Source organism: Artemia sp. Qi Xiang Cuo, chromosome 17, assembly GCF_049724085.1.
Source record: "Artemia sp. Qi Xiang Cuo chromosome 17, ASM4972408v1, whole genome shotgun sequence".
NCBI classification, from domain to species: Eukaryota; Metazoa; Arthropoda; class Branchiopoda; order Anostraca; family Artemiidae; genus Artemia; species Artemia sp. Qi Xiang Cuo.
The window spans coordinates 25,275,537-25,292,530 of record NC_142810.1 but is presented as its reverse complement, the minus strand read 5'-3'; the positions used below and the strand labels follow the sequence as shown (position 1 = coordinate 25,292,530).

Sequence of the window (16,994 nt, the reverse complement as noted above, 5' to 3'; positions counted from 1 at the left end):
GACGTAATCTAGGATCCACAGCTGACGAGAAATGGGCTTCGCATTTCGAGAAAGTCTTAAATTGACCCAGACCTGACGATCCAGAAGTAGTACCTGACAAACCGTTTTTACAAATTGACGTAAGTGCTGACCCCCCAAGCACTGGAGAAGTGACGACAGCTGTAAAAAAGCTGAAAAATGGACGGTCACCTGGAGTAGATGGGATCACGGCAGAGATGCTGAAGGCGTCCCTTCGTGCCTGCATAACCGTTTGGAATGCTCTCCTAGTGGCCATCTGGACTAGCGAAAAAGTTTCAAAAGACTGGACCAAATGTATACTAGCAAAACTCTTCAAGAAAGGAGATGCAATAGTCAGTGATAACTGGAGGGGCATCAACCTAACGTCTGTGCCTAGCAAAATACTAGCCATAGTCATACTAGAACGCCTAAGTGCAGCCCTAGATTCACAGCTCATAGAAGAGCAACATGGGTTCCGACCTCGTAGGTCTTGCTCTGACCTTATTTTCATTCTAAGGCTGATGATGGAAGAGTCAAGAGAATGGGACAAAAAGATCTACCTGCTCTTCATTGATTTTGAAAAGGCGTTCGATTCTATCGACAGAGATACTTTATGGAAGATTCTAAACTATTACGGAGTACCTGATAAACTAGTCAAACTGATAATGGCACTTTATGAAGATAGTGAATACTGCCTTCGCATAGAAAATGGGGACACACGTTTCTTCAAGATAATGTCTGGAGTCAAACAAGGTTGTGTCCTATCCCCGTTCGTGTTTGTCATGTAATTGACTATATTCTACGGCAGTCTTCAGGCTGTGGAGTGAAGATTAGCAGCCGACAGATCTTGGATCTGGACTTCGAAGATGATGTTGTTCTTCTCGAAGAAGTGAAACAGCGACTGCAGCTGCTACTCGCCGACAAAGTGGGACTTGTGGTGAATGTCAGTAAGACAAAGAGCATGGCTAAATCTGACTCCCCGCTGATACTAAAATGCAAAGGTAAAGCAATTGACCAGGTCAAAGAATTTAAGTATCTTGAGAGCTGGATTGAATATCATGGTGAAATAGCTAATGAAATTAAGAGGAGAATTGCACAGACGACATCGGCTTTTAATAAATTGAAACCAGTTTGGCGCAGTAGCAAATACTCTCTGCGCTTAAAGCTCAGACTCATAAAAAGCAATGTGATGTCCATCCTCCGCTACGCTAGCGAATGCTGGAAATTAAACGTCCAACTGGAGAAACGTGTCCTAGCTTTTGAGAACATGCGCCTTAGAAGGATCCTGAACATATCTTGGCAGGAAAAGGTCACCAACACAGAAATCCGTTGGAGAACCCGTCAGCCATTAGTTACTGACCTATTGAAGCGTTGGAGATGGACGTATCTTGGTCACGTCCTTCGTATACCACAGGATTGACTCCCAAAAACAATATATGGGTGGCCACCCAAGGGGAGGCGGAAAAGAGGTCGACAAAGACACACCCTACGACGGCAGTACGACCAGGACCTGAAAATTGCGGAGCTGTCTCTTCAACCACGGTGGGAGGATGTCACGGCTGCAGCTCAGTTCCGAGATGTCTAGCGAGGCTTCGTAGACGCCTTATGAGCCATGCCTGGCTCTGGAGGATCTAAGGTAAGGTAAGGTTATAATATTCCCAGCCATCATTGCATTAAACAGATCACCAAAAGATGCAGTAAAAACATCTATTATATTGAGAATTGAATTTGTTTGCTGAAATTACGGTAGCGGTGAGAATTGTATATCATCACTACCTACTCCCCCCCGCTTTGTTCAACAATGGTTTGCTGAAATTCCGGTAGTGGTTAGAATGGTATAGCATCAGTAACTACTCCCCTCCCCCACGTTTTTCAACAATGGGGTTGACGTGTGGAGTGAAATCCCCCAGTCCGCTGATAATAGCCTCTAATGTGCTGTGGCTATGCGACTCCCTGCAAGCGGGTGCATTTTCTTGTTCAATTAAATTCATTAAAACTGAGGGGCAGGGGTTTTCGTTCAACTTGCGACAAAAATTATCTAAAATATGTCTAGTATTAGGACTCATCCAAGATGAACTACTCCCTAGAAAATATTGTACTGGGCTAATTTATTTGCATTGTTGAAATGCACTAACGACTACATCTAAAGAATTACTATCAACACTGAAATATTCTACTAATAAATTATCTAACCATTCAGGATCATTAATAATGTCAGCAAGTGTACCATCTAAATTATCATTACCATACACCTCCGTAAAAATTTACCGTACTGTTCATTGATATTTGGCGGTGTCCCAACGGCGTCACGAAATTGCATTGGTGCTTCAATTAAAACGATTTCGTCAATCCGATCACATAATTCGTGACTTGTTTCTTCAGGTGAGGGAGAAGGTAGTGATGAATCCATTCTAATCTATAAAGAAGATAGACACTCATTTTCAAAGTGTATAAATCACCCTATTTTAAAAAAAATCGAAAATTGGATTATTAGTAACTTATATTTTGAAATAATTTAAAACATGTCCATTAAAATAAATAAAGCCTAGTAGCAAGATCTGTGTACGTATAGTACCATTTGGTTGGTTCACCCCCCCCCCCCAAACCGCTCTATATGTATCCTGAAAGTTTCCATTTAATAGCCACCCCATATGCATTACTGATATACCATATTTACAATCTAGACTCCAAAAATTAACACAGTTTAATATCGTATACGCAATTAAAACCACGCTAGGCGAAGTATTTCTCACAGCGGTGTCTTGAATCTTCTTGTAAAAACAGGTTTTTCAAAGCGCCTCTGCCGTTTGACTGTAGCATCTCTTGTTGGACTTCTTTAGAGAAGCCCATATAAAAGGGAGTGTATCCTATTCTGCGTTACCGCTTGAAGAAAAATAGTCCGTTGCAGACTTAGGGCAGGCCCATACCTCAATTCTTGTTTTACTTTTGGGTGGTCAGTATCCATTATAAAATAATTTTCCAAAAGTAAGTTTCCAGACAGCTTAAAAACACATTTAGGCATGTATTTTCTCAAAATTTTCTGAGGAACTCCCCTGGAAACTCTTCTTTTCTCTGAAGAGTATCCCATACCCCCAGCCCATCATTTTTGGACCCCCCCCTGTCCCCAATCAAAATGCTTAAATTGTGCCAATGCTCTTTCCAAATATTTCAAAGGGGTGTCTTCCTATTTTCATCATAATTAGTAGTCATCCTTAGGAATCCTAAGGTTAAACAACTTTCTATTGTTTTATTCTAATCAATAAAACAATCCAGAAATGTAAATGACCACAACAGGCATATTGGGATAATCCAGAAGAACATGAAAAACCGTTGAGAACAATTATTAACATTTTGTTTTCAAGTTCTTCAACCCTATCTGCGATAAAATAGAAGTGCGTATATTTCAAGGTTTCAAAGAATAAGAATCATTGAATATAAGTGCTCGAAAAGTACATTTTTCTGCATCAGAACGGAAACAGTTTTCTAAGAAACTTAATTACCTGAACAGCCAAAAAATGATGAAATATCTGTAAGTCTCAAACAAAATTAAACTACTGACTTTTTAACGTCGTTTTAAATTACATTTATTTTTTCCTAGTGTCGATTAAATTCATGCATCATATGTTTTCTTTCAATAAACTTTTAAAACTAGGGACTCTAAACTAATCGCACTACACACACTTGATTATGACTAAGGATGCAGACATCAGGCCAAATCAGTTCTGAGATAAAGACGGACTGTTTAATTATCGTCTCGAAATGTAAATGAGCACAACAGGCATATTGGGTAATCCGGAACAAGATGAAACACCGTTGGGAACAATAATTAGCATTTTGATTTCAAGTTCTTCAACCCTATTTGCGATAAAATAGAAGTGTGTATATTTCAAGGTTTCAAAGAATAAGAATCATTGAATATAAGTAATCGAAAAGTAGCTTTTCTGAATTAAAACGGAAACAGTTTTCTAAGAAACTTAATTACCTGAATGACCAAAAAATGATGAAAATATTTGTAAGTCTCTTTCAACGATAATGCATGGAAATGTATTAGGGTAAATCACTGATTATGGCCTTCTATATGGGTAAGTGTTGAAGCCTTTAGATTGCAGTATATATGTGATATGCAGTTTAAAATTCCTCAGGCTTAGAGATAAATACCGGAATTATTTCGAAGCCTTTAAAACGCAACTTGGCATCCACATGTGAGGGTAGAAATGAAAAAGGTACAATCCTTGTCCTTCAAAATTGACTATTCCCATTGGGAGAAAAATCACTATTGAAAATATGGAAAAAATTTTAAACTCACTTCATTTGTTCCTTGCGATGCCATCGTATTCATTATCAATTTGCTCTCGTCTTGCATATAGGCCCTTGTATTCTCGCCTTGTATATAGGACGTCAAAGGTCCGATGTATTTAATTACTGTAGGACGTGAGTGGTTCTGAATTTGGGCCTTTTTAACGGCGGGAGGGACATATTCTTCAAAGTTATCCTTAAAAAGAAATTAAATTATAGTTTTTAACCATTTTAAAACTTTTGGGGGAGTTTTATCTATGAAACAAGCTAAAAAGTTAATAATTCTTATACCCTGTTAGGCTCTTTTATTTATTTATTAAAATATTGTATGGTAAATTAAATACATAAAAAATTTATTTTTCATTAAGATATTGTCATTCTGCATTAAAGAAATTATGTTTCTAAAAAAAATGAATTAAGTGGGGTAAATTTTATGAGAGCACGTTCCCACTATAATTAGATAGAAAAAAGATCGTTAACACACAGTTTTATAGGCCTAAAATTTATACCAAACGACATTTTAAAAAGCTAGCCTAGTAGAAACTAAATTAATGTGTCCAGAGAAAAAATGCTGGCTGGGTTACAATTAACACACACTTCATGCAACCCCAACACTCCTAATGGGCAAATATATACCCTGAATTGGAATATATAGGTGTGGGGGCTAAAATTAATTTCCGACAAAAAATGATTATTATATTCGGTAATCGCATGAAAAAAAACATCGATTGGTATATCCACTTTATTCGTAAGTCAATAATATGATTTGATAAAAATTTTACCATGCAAATATCTCAATTAATTATTTATAAACAAAACTTACGTTATAAATTTGCGTTGCAATAACATCTAAATCATCCATTTTATCGGATGTTTGTTCCTCAATGTTTTCAAATGAACTGTTACCTTAGCCCTTAAGCGCAAACAATATAAGGAATGTTCACGGGGTGAAATTGTGTCGTAATAATTAAGGAAAGTCCAATGCTTAAAGTATAGGGAGTCTGGTGATATAATAGCAAGCAGTAATCTAACTCGCTGATTGGTCTTGAAAGAGGCGTGTAATCTTGTAATGCTCGAATTATAGCCCTCTGATTGGCTGTGATCTTGTACTACTAGAAATTAGAGAAGGGTTCCTACTATCAATTATTAAAGATAATCAGTTAAAGTTTTTATTTCGGTGTAATTTTCATTTTCAATGCTTTAACAAATGGAAAAAAAAATATCTATAACATAATTCGTTTCCAGTGAAGCGCCAATGACGGAGTAGGCTTTAGACTTTAACAGTTAAGGAAGGTGGCAGTATCCAAACTCTTGTTTGCAGTGAAACAATATTTATCTTGAACAGTCTTGGAAATATCTAATAACATTAAACTGAATATTTGATATACAACGATATTAATTACTGAAAGCTCATCACTTCAAAATTTAATTCGGTTCTAATTTTTATGTTTATTTTCAACGTTATAATAAGTACAAAAAAAATATTTGTAGTATATTCATTTTTAGTAAAGCACCAATGACACAGTAGGTTTAGACTTTTACAGCGCAGTCAGTGATCCAGGGACCGTTATCTTTCAAGGGGTGGCTCACATTCACCGCAGGTGGTTTGAGGGTGGATTCTAGGGTAATCGAGGGTGCTGATAATGAATATTAGGGTGCACAAGTTCGCACGCGCAAAGAACATGGTCGTTTTTGCCTATAAAGTCAAATTTGGCCTTTAACGACGTCATCCTGCTCTTGATTTTTTTACACGGTAAAATAAACTGAAAACTTTATAAACTTGACATATTCTAAATTCTAAGAATGAGTACTTTCACCTGGTGTTTTTTGTTTTTCCTCACAACCTATATTTTTCAGTTTTTCCTAGTTTTTTCTGTTTTTCTGAAATTTTTGCCCACATAAGTACATTTTTATGCTTTATTTGAATTCTGCTCGTCATTACAATTCAAACCATGTGCCTCTTTTCCAAACAATCTTAATTCTTCAGCAACTATTTATTTTTTTCTAAATAACGTCATAGCTTTCAGAAATTAGCCTACAATAACCGAGTTTTTTTAATTTTTTTCAGTTGTCAAACTGCACATCATTCAAACCGTCTAAATGTTCTTTACACGTTGTTAATAAAAACAAAGCCGAGACTTGAATTTACTTGAATATATAAGCGTTTGAACAAGAACATTCACCTCCCCCCAAAAAAAGAAAATTTTCTGAACAGTGGCGTTTTAATCGAAATATTTTCAACACAACCTATAACTTTTATCTCATCAAATGATAGATAGCTCTTTTTTGGAATCAAATCATGTATTTACATTCTATACAACTAGTATTTTTAACCAGAAAAAAAAACAGATGCCTCGTTCTGCGATCGCATGCGCGAATTTGATTCCACAGCAATAAAAAAAAGCCTAGCATCTTACCTATCGGTTTTTAGTTGCATAAATTACTTAGCCATAAAAGGGTAATTTCTCCTTTATAGGCTAAAATCGTCAATTTCTACGTTAGTGCGAGCATGTGCACCCCGATATTCGTTTTATGCACCTTAGCTTGACCCGGAATCCTTACTCAAACCAACTGCTACTGATGTGAGCCACCCCCTCCCTTTTTTCAACGATATCGAGCCTTGGTGGCGAAGCCGTATGAACGTGTGGTGCAAAGGTGACTAAAGCTTATTTAAGATGCTGTTTTCTTTAATTCCCAGCATAGCAGGGCCAATGATCCAATCGGTTAGATTGAGTCAACGGCCACTGATGTAGTAGACGTTAACTGTCATGATCAGCTGAAAGTAAGGTTTAGACAACTGCATCAGCAGTTTAATATCAAAACAAATAAAAATCAAATACATAAAATTGAACATGAAACGGTTTCTCAAATCTCTTTTTTTTTCTTCATCTTCGTCTTCGGATTCGTTCTGATTCACATCAAAAAATAGGCATTTTTAGGGGTCAGCTCCACACTTGCGTGCGCTGTCACAGAAACCTATTTTGAAGCATTTGCAGCGCGAGCCACACCTCGTCTTGTCACACTTGCAAAAAGAAAGTGATGCTAGCCCATGCGGCATCGCAGAAACTAGGTATGGCTTCAGTTCATGATTTTCAATTCTCCAGCCCATATCGGTAGCTTGAGGTAAATCAATACGGGGATTGTGGCTTTGGATCCAAATCAGTGACTGGAATATGCACCTTTTCAAATGAAGCAGAAACGAGGTATCAGTTAGATGTAAACACCGCAAATCCTCCAATTTTGGGTAAAAATGTGCTCGAAGGTCATTCAGACTATTGAAATAAGTTACACTTCTACCAAACACTGTAACCACAAGCTACTTACTGACGTTGATTAAACCATCACTTTGCACAGATGATGGCTTCTCTGCAAGAGCTCGAATTTCATCACCTAAAGACCCCAACAAAGTTTCCGAAGACTTCACTGCTCGAAAAAAGTAGACCTTTTCAATTCCATACAGAAAACTTGCGGTTTCACATCCACTCAAGCTGTGGACAAGCGGTAAGGTGTTGAAAAATGTTACTCCTAGTTTTTGTGCTGCCATATGAGTAGGTATGCAGTAGGACGTAAACTTAACCCAGAGCTGCTTGAGGACGGGACTAGCAAGATACTGGAAGTAGTATGCAGCTAGTAAGACGATATCAGTATCGTTGGTTTGTGTTATCACAAGTGTGCTCTTTCGTCTTGCGGCAACTGCAGTGTGGTATAACACCAGAGAGTCTGCTTCCTAATGGCCAGACGAGAGATCGTCATCAACAGAGCTGCCATGGGGCAAAAATGTAACAGCTCTATGTTGGCTCTCGAAACCTCCAGCGAGATGAACCATCAGACGGGTCGGAATTTTGGGCTCCCAGACCTCGAAAAGAACTTTCAAGAGTCGACCTTTGGCTGAGCGACTACTGAGAATGCCGTCACAGAGTACTGCAACTTTGCTTGTGGAAATGAACGGACTGGAAATATTTCCTCTAGGATTTCCTCTTCTTTCTCTACAGCCAGATGCTTCTTTGAGGTTGAACGAGTAGTCATCACGGGTTCTATCGTAACTAAGACCGTCATACCTGTAACCAACCAAATGGATAGACTGACAAGCTTCGGGCATGTTTATAAGAATCCCATCGTAAACGCTTATTCCAAAATCTGCTAGCGTCACATTTTGTTCTGGTCGATAAGACCTAATGACGCTCATGACATCAACTATATGATCAGAACGAGGAGAGTCTTCAAAAAGTGTATTTGGAATCATTTTTGGCCATGACTGCCAGCCAGACTGTTGCAGAATGTAGTTCAAGGCTGATGTCCTTGTTCCAGTCCATAGCTAAGGCTCCCTACGACTTGATGATAATACTGCAAGTGAGGCCGGATATGGCTGTAGCTCGTACTTCAGCAGGTCACAGAGGGACGAAGTTTGCGTTGAATTTGCAAGACGTAGAGCTCGTTTAAGCAGCACAGTTTCCCCAAAATCTTTTTTGTGGCTGCTTCTTTTTTCCTTTTTTGGCAAAAGAGGCAAAAGTTTGCACTATGCCGACTTTTCCTTTCGTGGATGTCCCTTCAAGATACAAGCTCATGGCTTCGAAGCCAATGTCTGGGAAGTTCATCAGACCATTTGCTACGGCATCTGGAGTCCAAAGTTACGATTGTCTCTTGTAACCAAACTTTTTTTGGCCTAACTCATAAATTGAGCATCTCGTTAACGATGAGATATTTCCATACAAAAAAAACAATTTTTTTTTATTTATTTCAGTTTTAGTTGTGAATCGTTAAATCTATTATGTAAATGATGGTCTCAAGACAACAAAGTAAAAGAAAGAATAACCGAGCAAAGTATCAGAGCCGAGCAGTTGAAATATCGACTTAAAAAAAACAGTAGTACACAAAAATAGAGATAGCATTGTGAAAAGAGAAAAGAAGATTATGTGTATGGGTGTCTGAAGTAGTTATAATAAGATAAGATAACGTGTTTCAAGCCAAAATGTGGCCATTTTCACAAATAACATACAAGATTAACAAATTACAGCACTCGTCAAAATAATAAAGAAAAAAATAAAATAAACACTACTCTCTTCTTTTTGCAAAATACTCATCGAGATAACTTCCCACTAGACAAATAAATTGTGACGACTTACTTTTCAAGGCATCGGGAAGCAGCACTATATCATGGTTGTAGCTGTAGCTGCAATCTAGTAAAATTCGAACTGCAGCCTTATATAAAGGATCAAAATAGTTCATAATAAATGTGGGTTATGTGAGTTGCATGTGTATCATGGTTGGAGAGATAGCTGAAAATTTTATATCAAAGATCCGTACATTTAATTATAAATGGGAAATATCCGGGTTACAGTGGTAGGTAGCAATGTAGTAAGAGACATCACGTCCAAAGTTAAGAAATACAATAGCCTACAACTCCTAAAATAGTGTCAGATCAAAACAACAAGTACACTATTAGAGCTGTCTTGTCGAAAACCCCCATATAGGAGACTTACCGTTCCTTAAAATCTACTGTCTTGAAAAACAAGAGAAGTTGCTTTAACTGCTATATTGGGGATTAAGTTAGAAGCTAAACGTCCACTATTTCTAGCAACGATAGAGGAAATAATTGGTCAAAAGGAAGGAAATAGTGGCCAGAAGATTAGGAGACAGCTTGTTAGGGAATGGGTCGCTGAGGAAAACCTTGGAATAGCGAAAATATTTCCACACGAGAGTATTCAGATGGAATTAGTGAGGTTAAAGAAGGCGGAGTGCTCGGTTGATAAGTTAGCAGAGGGTTTAGGGGACTTAGTATATAATGTATGTAAAGGAAAATTAGTTAAAAAGAGGATATAGGAAGTAGGTTTTTTTTATCAAAAGTGTCAACACAGGAAAGTGTTCACACTCCTTTTCCTACAATTTAGAAGATGTAGAAGAGAAAATAAGAGTCTAATTGAAAGAAAAAAAGGGATTAGAGAAAGGGAAAGGCAGGCATTAGTCTCGTCATATACGGATAGTAGAATGAAAGGATTGTTGAGGATGGTGAAAGAGGAAGGTAAGACAGGGGGGCTAACTAACCAAGAAACACCAGAGCCTAGTTCATGGGCAACATATTTCAGTGAAAGAGAAGGTAACTACAGTGATCTATAAGAATTAGACAGAAAGATATTAGATGATGGAGAGGTTGTCCTACCAATGAAGGAGTATGATTATGAATTATTAAAGGATATATCGGAAATATAGGTTAGAGAGTGTCTTCAAAAAATGGAAGGAGGATCGGCACCAGGAATTGACGGGATTCCAACTACAGTATATAAAAGATTTATATTATGGATCCTTCCTGCGTTTTTAGTACTGTTCAGTTGGATTCTTTCTCTTCATCAGTGGCCTTGGGTATGGAAGAATTCTTTAAAAGTGTCTCTTCTAAAAAAAGGAGGACTCTGGGAGCCATGAAAACTATCGTCCAATTTCGCTAATTTCAACGACAAGTAAGATTTTAGAGAGGATATTAGATAAGAGATTAGCTAGGTGGCTTGAAAGATATAAATAGATAGTGGAGGAGCAGGGGGATTTCGAGAGGGATATAGAACGACAGATAGAGTATTAATACTACAAGCACTGATAGAGAAATATACTAGAGGAAAAGATAGACTTTATGTAGCTTTTCTAGACTTTGGGAGGACATTCCATAGTGTTGATAGAGTCTTACTGTGTCTAGAATTATTTAAAGCAGGCCTACTGAAAATATTTGTTAAGATAGTAAGGGAAATGTATCTAGGTACAAAAGGGATAGTTAAAGTAATAGGTAAGGGTTTGTCAGAAGATTTTCAATTTGAAAGAGGAGCCAACCAAGATAGTACTTTGTCTCTAAGATTATTTTGTATATATATTAATTATATAGTAGAATATTTTTTAATAAGTGGGCACCAATGGTGATGTTGAGAACGTAGTCTTTATCAGTACGACTTTTTGCGGATGACACGGTCTCGGTAGCTAAAGTCTCCCAGTGACCATTAGATGCTAATAGATGTTCTAAGTGATTATGTTGAGGAAAAGAAAAGAACCTCAAATGCTAAGAGAACAGAACAAGTAGTATTTGTAAAGAGCAATAAAACTTGTCAGAGAGGCCAGAAGTTTTGTTGTAGTGGAAAGGAAATTCAACAAAAATCAAGGTTTAAGTATCAAGGTGTAACTCTGATGGAGAATGGAAGTTGGACAGAGCATATAAAACAAATGATAAGGAAAGGAAAAGCGGTCTCATCAGCACTACTACGGAATAAAACTTCGATAAATTCTGACGATATAAAAATGCATAAGCAGGTATTCAACACTAAAGTTTTGCCAGTAATGCATTATGGGGCACAGCTGTGGGGTTACGAAGCTGCCAAGCAGTTGGAGACTATCCAGCTTTAGTATTATAAAAGAGTAATCGGAGTTCATCAGACAACTCACGCGCATCCAGTAAGAGAGGATATATTGCTATTTTCTCTAAGGAAATATAGAATAGGGCAGATGTTCTGGTTCTGGAGGAAGGTTCTAGAGCTGCTGGTTGATAGACTAGTAAAGCTAGCATATTTAGAATTAGTTAAGTTAGGGTGGAAGAAAGCATGGTCTTTTCAGATATACCGTATATTAAATGAAGTAGGTCTATCCTACCTGTGGAATGAAGGATTAGGTTTACCGGGCCTACCTACAGATATAGTGGAGCAGGTTACCAAAATTATAGAAGACGAAGAGGTACAGCTGTGGTTCTCTTCTGTAGAGTCATCAGAGAGTCTTAAGTTCTATAAAGAAATATAACTAGTTTTTGGCCTTGAAATTTATTTCAAGATACATTTACAAGCTAAGTGTCTTGGGGAGTGGTTCCAGCTCAGAGCGAATAGCCTTCCATTGCGTAGTCGTTAGAAAGTATTTGATAGAAATAGAGGTTTAATGGATTGGGAGTACTCTTGCCCCTTTTGTAATCAGGGTGTTGAATATGTAAACCATCTTCTCACACGGTGAAGCGGAGGCTTCAAGCCTAAGAGAGAGTATTTTTGGGAAAGGAAGCCCCTTCTCTCCCTGGTATTCTTGAGTCGAGGGCGAAACCCGTGATACAGGCAGCATGCAGCTACTTTGAGGAAGTTTTGGATTTAAGGAAAAGTCTGTAGTTAAAAAATAATGAGAAGAAACTGTTAGTTGTCGGTATAAATTTGTTTTCTTCTTTTAATAGTTTAGTTGAAGTTCATTATTTTTGTTTAGTTGATTGAATATTCATGCATACGGCCTTTGGCTTTTAAATTCATTATCTATCTATCTATCTATTCTGCATCAAAGGCATCCTTTTTCCATTCTTTCTCCTCAGCTAGCAGGGCACTGGAACATCATAGAGAGCTGTTTAATGGCCCATTTGAAAGGAAATTACTACATCTAGTGCCTTTTGTAATTATTTTTATTTTAATAGAATCAATATTTACAAGAAAATCATTTTCATGTACAAGGTTGTAACCAAATATGCCGTAATAAGTGAATTTAATATAGCAAAGAATGAACTCAAACACCACCCAGACTTGCACAATACTGAGAGTGGAATTTTGGACTGGGTGGGAAGTATTATCACTAAATCGGATAAATATATTTATAGGGGTAATGGTCCGGTGGTTTATTGAGAATTTAGACCTTAGTACAATTAAATTTAAAAAGGACTTTATTTTGAGTGGTGGGGGGAAGGCTGGTAAGAAATGTAATTCCGATTTTTAAGACGTGCCAAGATGCAGAACGCATTTGTTTCGACACACGGCCACGGTGCTTCGAGTACACATTACTCGTGACAACCCACAAAAGGGTGCAATGGGATGCTAATAGGGTATACTTTGACGATTTAGCAGATTATAGGCCTAGGGAGGGAGTAGAATGTCCTAAAATAGATTTTAATTTTTTTTAATGGTCATTATTAAGTAACAGTTAAAGGAATAAACTTATTTCAGCGGGCTAATGAACATTTAAAGATTTCTGTCATTGTGTTACAATGTGATGTACACTTTGAGGAGCGTGAGTAAAAAGGAAAAAAGGGGTAATATATTCAATGAAGGCCCCGTCTATTGAATTGGTAAAACACTGGGTGTGGCTTCTTTACGAGCCTGCCAGTGAACCCGATTCAATTGGACATTTATTTATTAAACAGATATTAGTCGGGTTTTACCTGAAGGTGAAAAGTGAGGGTGATATGATACTTTCGTCCAATGTGTCTTTCTAGATTTTGACACAGAATTTAGTTGAAGCACCATTTGAAGCAATGCAAGCGTTATGTGTATCAATCTTTTGAAACAGTTTGAGGCGAAAGGGCCTTCTTCCGATTTAAGAGTTTTCAGAATTCACTCTTACATATTGACAAGGTGCTTTGGATTGCAAAGCCAAACTCACAGACGTGTTCGACCCATCAAATTTAAATCTTCTTAAGAAATGAAAAGACAATGCTGTTTCTTTTGCACATGCACAGAGCGACTCGTGTAATACCATGCAAATGATAGCAGATTTTGAGACATTGGGTGGGGAGGATGGGTGCAGTCGTGACAGTGTCTATTAAAACAAGAAATGAGTCAATTTAACAGCTGCATAACAGCTTCATAATGTCGTCAGTGACCCTTCAAGATCTAGTCTATTTTCCCTCTGACAAGTTATGGATTTTCTATAAGACTGGTCTGCTTTTGTTGGTGAACAATAATTTCCCTTCTATTTAAGTTTATGGTCCCTTTTGGGCATAAATGGCACACAGTATATACTTTGATGGCGCCAGAAACTACACAGTTCTATCAAGGAACCCTGGCCATCAGTAGCTCCTAAAGGGTGTAAATACGGATGGTAGTACATATTTGCATTATTTACACAGTGCATTCAAAAGTCCAACTAGCTTGTGATGTACATTCCTTGGTATTTAAAATGTAGATGGTAGCAATGCATTTCTATCCTTAGACTTCATGGCTGTCCAAAATCAAAAACATTAAGTTTAGCATTTTTGTTTTGCAGAAAATACACCTGAAGCTCAAAACAATGTCAGAAATGAGACACTTCAGGACAAAAGGGGTCAAGCATAAGCCGGTGGAATTCAATGATGATGTCATGCGTCACTTTTTCTTCTTTTTTCAACAAAGGGTCTACAATGTAGAATTGCAAACCAAAATATTGAAACTGGAAATGACAAAAATTTGAAGACTTACCCTCATGAGTTTTCTTTCTGTCATGTCTATGTTTTTCAACATCCTATACGTAGGATACGCTAGAAACATGCAGTACTCATTTGATTATAAATGATTTATTTCTGTTCTTATGACTTTATCATGGAGTTAACATTTAATTTTTGTATCTGTTTACGAACTTTGATTTAAGAATTAATGTCGAAACGCTGCCTTGTTAAAATATAATCTATATTCTGGCTACCTTAAAACCACTTGAATGACGGTTCGCCTTAAGAGAAATATTTCTCCGGGGTAATTTCTCGGGGGTTATCAGGTGCTTGTATAAACATGCGGTTTTGGGTCACGAGTAGCTAAGATCTTTATATAGTAACATATTCCTGTTTACAACATTTACTAGAGCAAGATCCACTTCCAAGGATCTTTGGAGAGTAGATCTATTCAGGTTAACCAGATAGCAGCATGTGAACCTCAACGTAAAACAAATAATAAGTTTAAGTACATATTTGTATTTAACGTAAAAGATCGCCACAAAACATATAAACCTTTCTTGGGTTAAACTTTAACACAACTATACAATTTAAAAATCAACGTTAACAACAATACTAAAGAAATTGATGGCACGGTCTCAATTCTTATTGTGGTTTCTACCACTAAAAATGTTTCTTGGTACTGTTTGGCAAAGAAATGGTCGAGACTATTGACAATATCTATAAAATAGCAATAACAATATTTTATTAGATAGCCGAATTTGGCTGTCGAAAACAAAGCACCTTCTATTGAGGCCAAAACGTTCGTAAATTGGATGAAAGAAAAGCATTCTTATCAGAACAATGAAAAAAACATCAACTATATTAGTACTTTTTCTCTTTGCTGTTGGTATGAATTTATACATAGTATTTTTTTAGGTCAAATTGGATATAATTGGTAATTGCTCATGACACATAACCAACCTTGTGACGTTATGAAACGGTTAGCTGAAGCTAACAGTTCCCAAGAGGGCTTTTAGAATCGATTCGGGTTCGTTTCTAATCATCACAAGTGAGCACACCGCGTTTGGTGTCATGACTGGGGGTTCGAGTTAAAACTTCAAAATATATTTTTCTTCGGATATGGGAGTGACTTATAATTTCGTGTTTGGTAAAAGGGGGAAACACATTTAATTCTTCATTCCTCACAAAAGAGCATGCGCTACGGTTTTTTTATGGCTACTGTCCGACTAGCTCTAAAGCTAGTTATATTAGAAATGATTGATTCAGATTTGACACATCGTTACAAATTTTTTTCCAGGTTTGCCATAAAATGCGATAAATCTTTTTTTGGCGATATCTTGTTAATTAGGTTCTTGAAAAGTTCTTGGGCTGTACCATTGGAATTTTGAAAACTGCAGGTATGGAATTTTTTTATTGCATTTCGCCTAAATGTCCTATAAGGAGTGCGCTAGAGATGTTTACAAATGTTTTTCCAGGTTTGCAAAAAAAGTGATAAATCTTTTTTGGCGATATCTTGTTAATTAGGTTCTTGAGCTGTTCTTGGGCTGTACCATTTGGAATTTTGAAAACTGCATGTATAGAATTCTTTGATTGTATTTAGCCTAAATGTCCTATAAGGAGTGCGCTAGAGGGGTATTTAAAAGAGTTATTCTGGTGTGTCGATTAACAATCTCTTTGAAAAATCTTTGCTTTGGAAAAAAGGGATGAAATATAGATGAAAAATAAGGGATGAAAAATAAATGAAAAACATAGAATGGTTCATAACTCATACCACTGCATATCTCAATACAAAATGATGAAATTGAAAAAATGGTATCGAAACGAAGCAGTCAGAAACTTCATTGATTCTTTAAGAAGACAATCACGATTTTATATTAGCCAGGGCCGTATTTAGGGAATTACCAGGATTGAACCCTCACTCCCAAAACTATTTCTTCGACTCACAAATTGGCCTAAATTGGCCTAAATTATTGGGTGAAAAAATGTTTTCTGACTCGTAAATAGGTCTTAACTGTGGGTAAGGAAAAAATAAAACCTACTTTGAGACCTTTAATCAAAGTCCGTGGGAGGTAAACACCTTATTCTCTATTCTTTTGGTAACATTCCCCCTATTAAAAATCATGGGCACGGTCCTAATATTAGCTTATCACAAATGAAATTTAATTTTTCTGAAACGTCCTGTTCCTGATTGGTCTCTAGTTAGTTTTTTTTAGATCTTAAATTAATTTGTTTTTAGCAGCCAGTTAAATATATTTCAAACACAGCCAGCACACCGTCATGGTGCATGAACTGGGAACTAAAAGATAAAACCTGAGTTCAGATGATTCTTTGATCTTTCATTTTTTTACGAAAACCACGCTAAATAAAGCCAAGGAGAGCCAAAAGTTTAACTGCATTTCACCCAGATACAAGGTTGTACCCAGAGGGGGTTTAGGGGGGTTTAACCCCCCCCCCCCACTCAAAATATTTGTCTGACTCGTAAAAACGTAACAAAACGGATATAAAAAAAAGTTGTATGCGTTTTGTTTGTTTTTTTGTGTACCCCCTCCCCCCCGAATTGTTTTTTTTTTTA

The 16,994-nt window shown here is 37.0% G+C and overlaps 1 protein-coding gene across 2 annotated transcripts in view; it reads left to right on the top strand.

Annotated features, from left to right (window-relative positions):
• The window catches only part of LOC148942039 (uncharacterized), a 532,991-nt gene that overhangs the window by 69,124 nt on the left and 446,873 nt on the right, over window positions 1-16,994 (top strand). The window contains exon 4 of one of the 2 annotated variants that reach the window (XM_089103685.1): window positions 14,263-16,528. The exons of the other annotated variant lie outside the window; for it this stretch is intronic. Within the exon in view, the coding sequence (XP_088959811.1) occupies window positions 14,263-14,445 (183 nt within the window). The 3' untranslated portion in view covers window positions 14,446-16,528. Of the gene's footprint in view, window positions 1-14,262; window positions 16,529-16,994 lie in introns of those variants that run through there. 2 annotated transcript variants of the gene reach the window in all.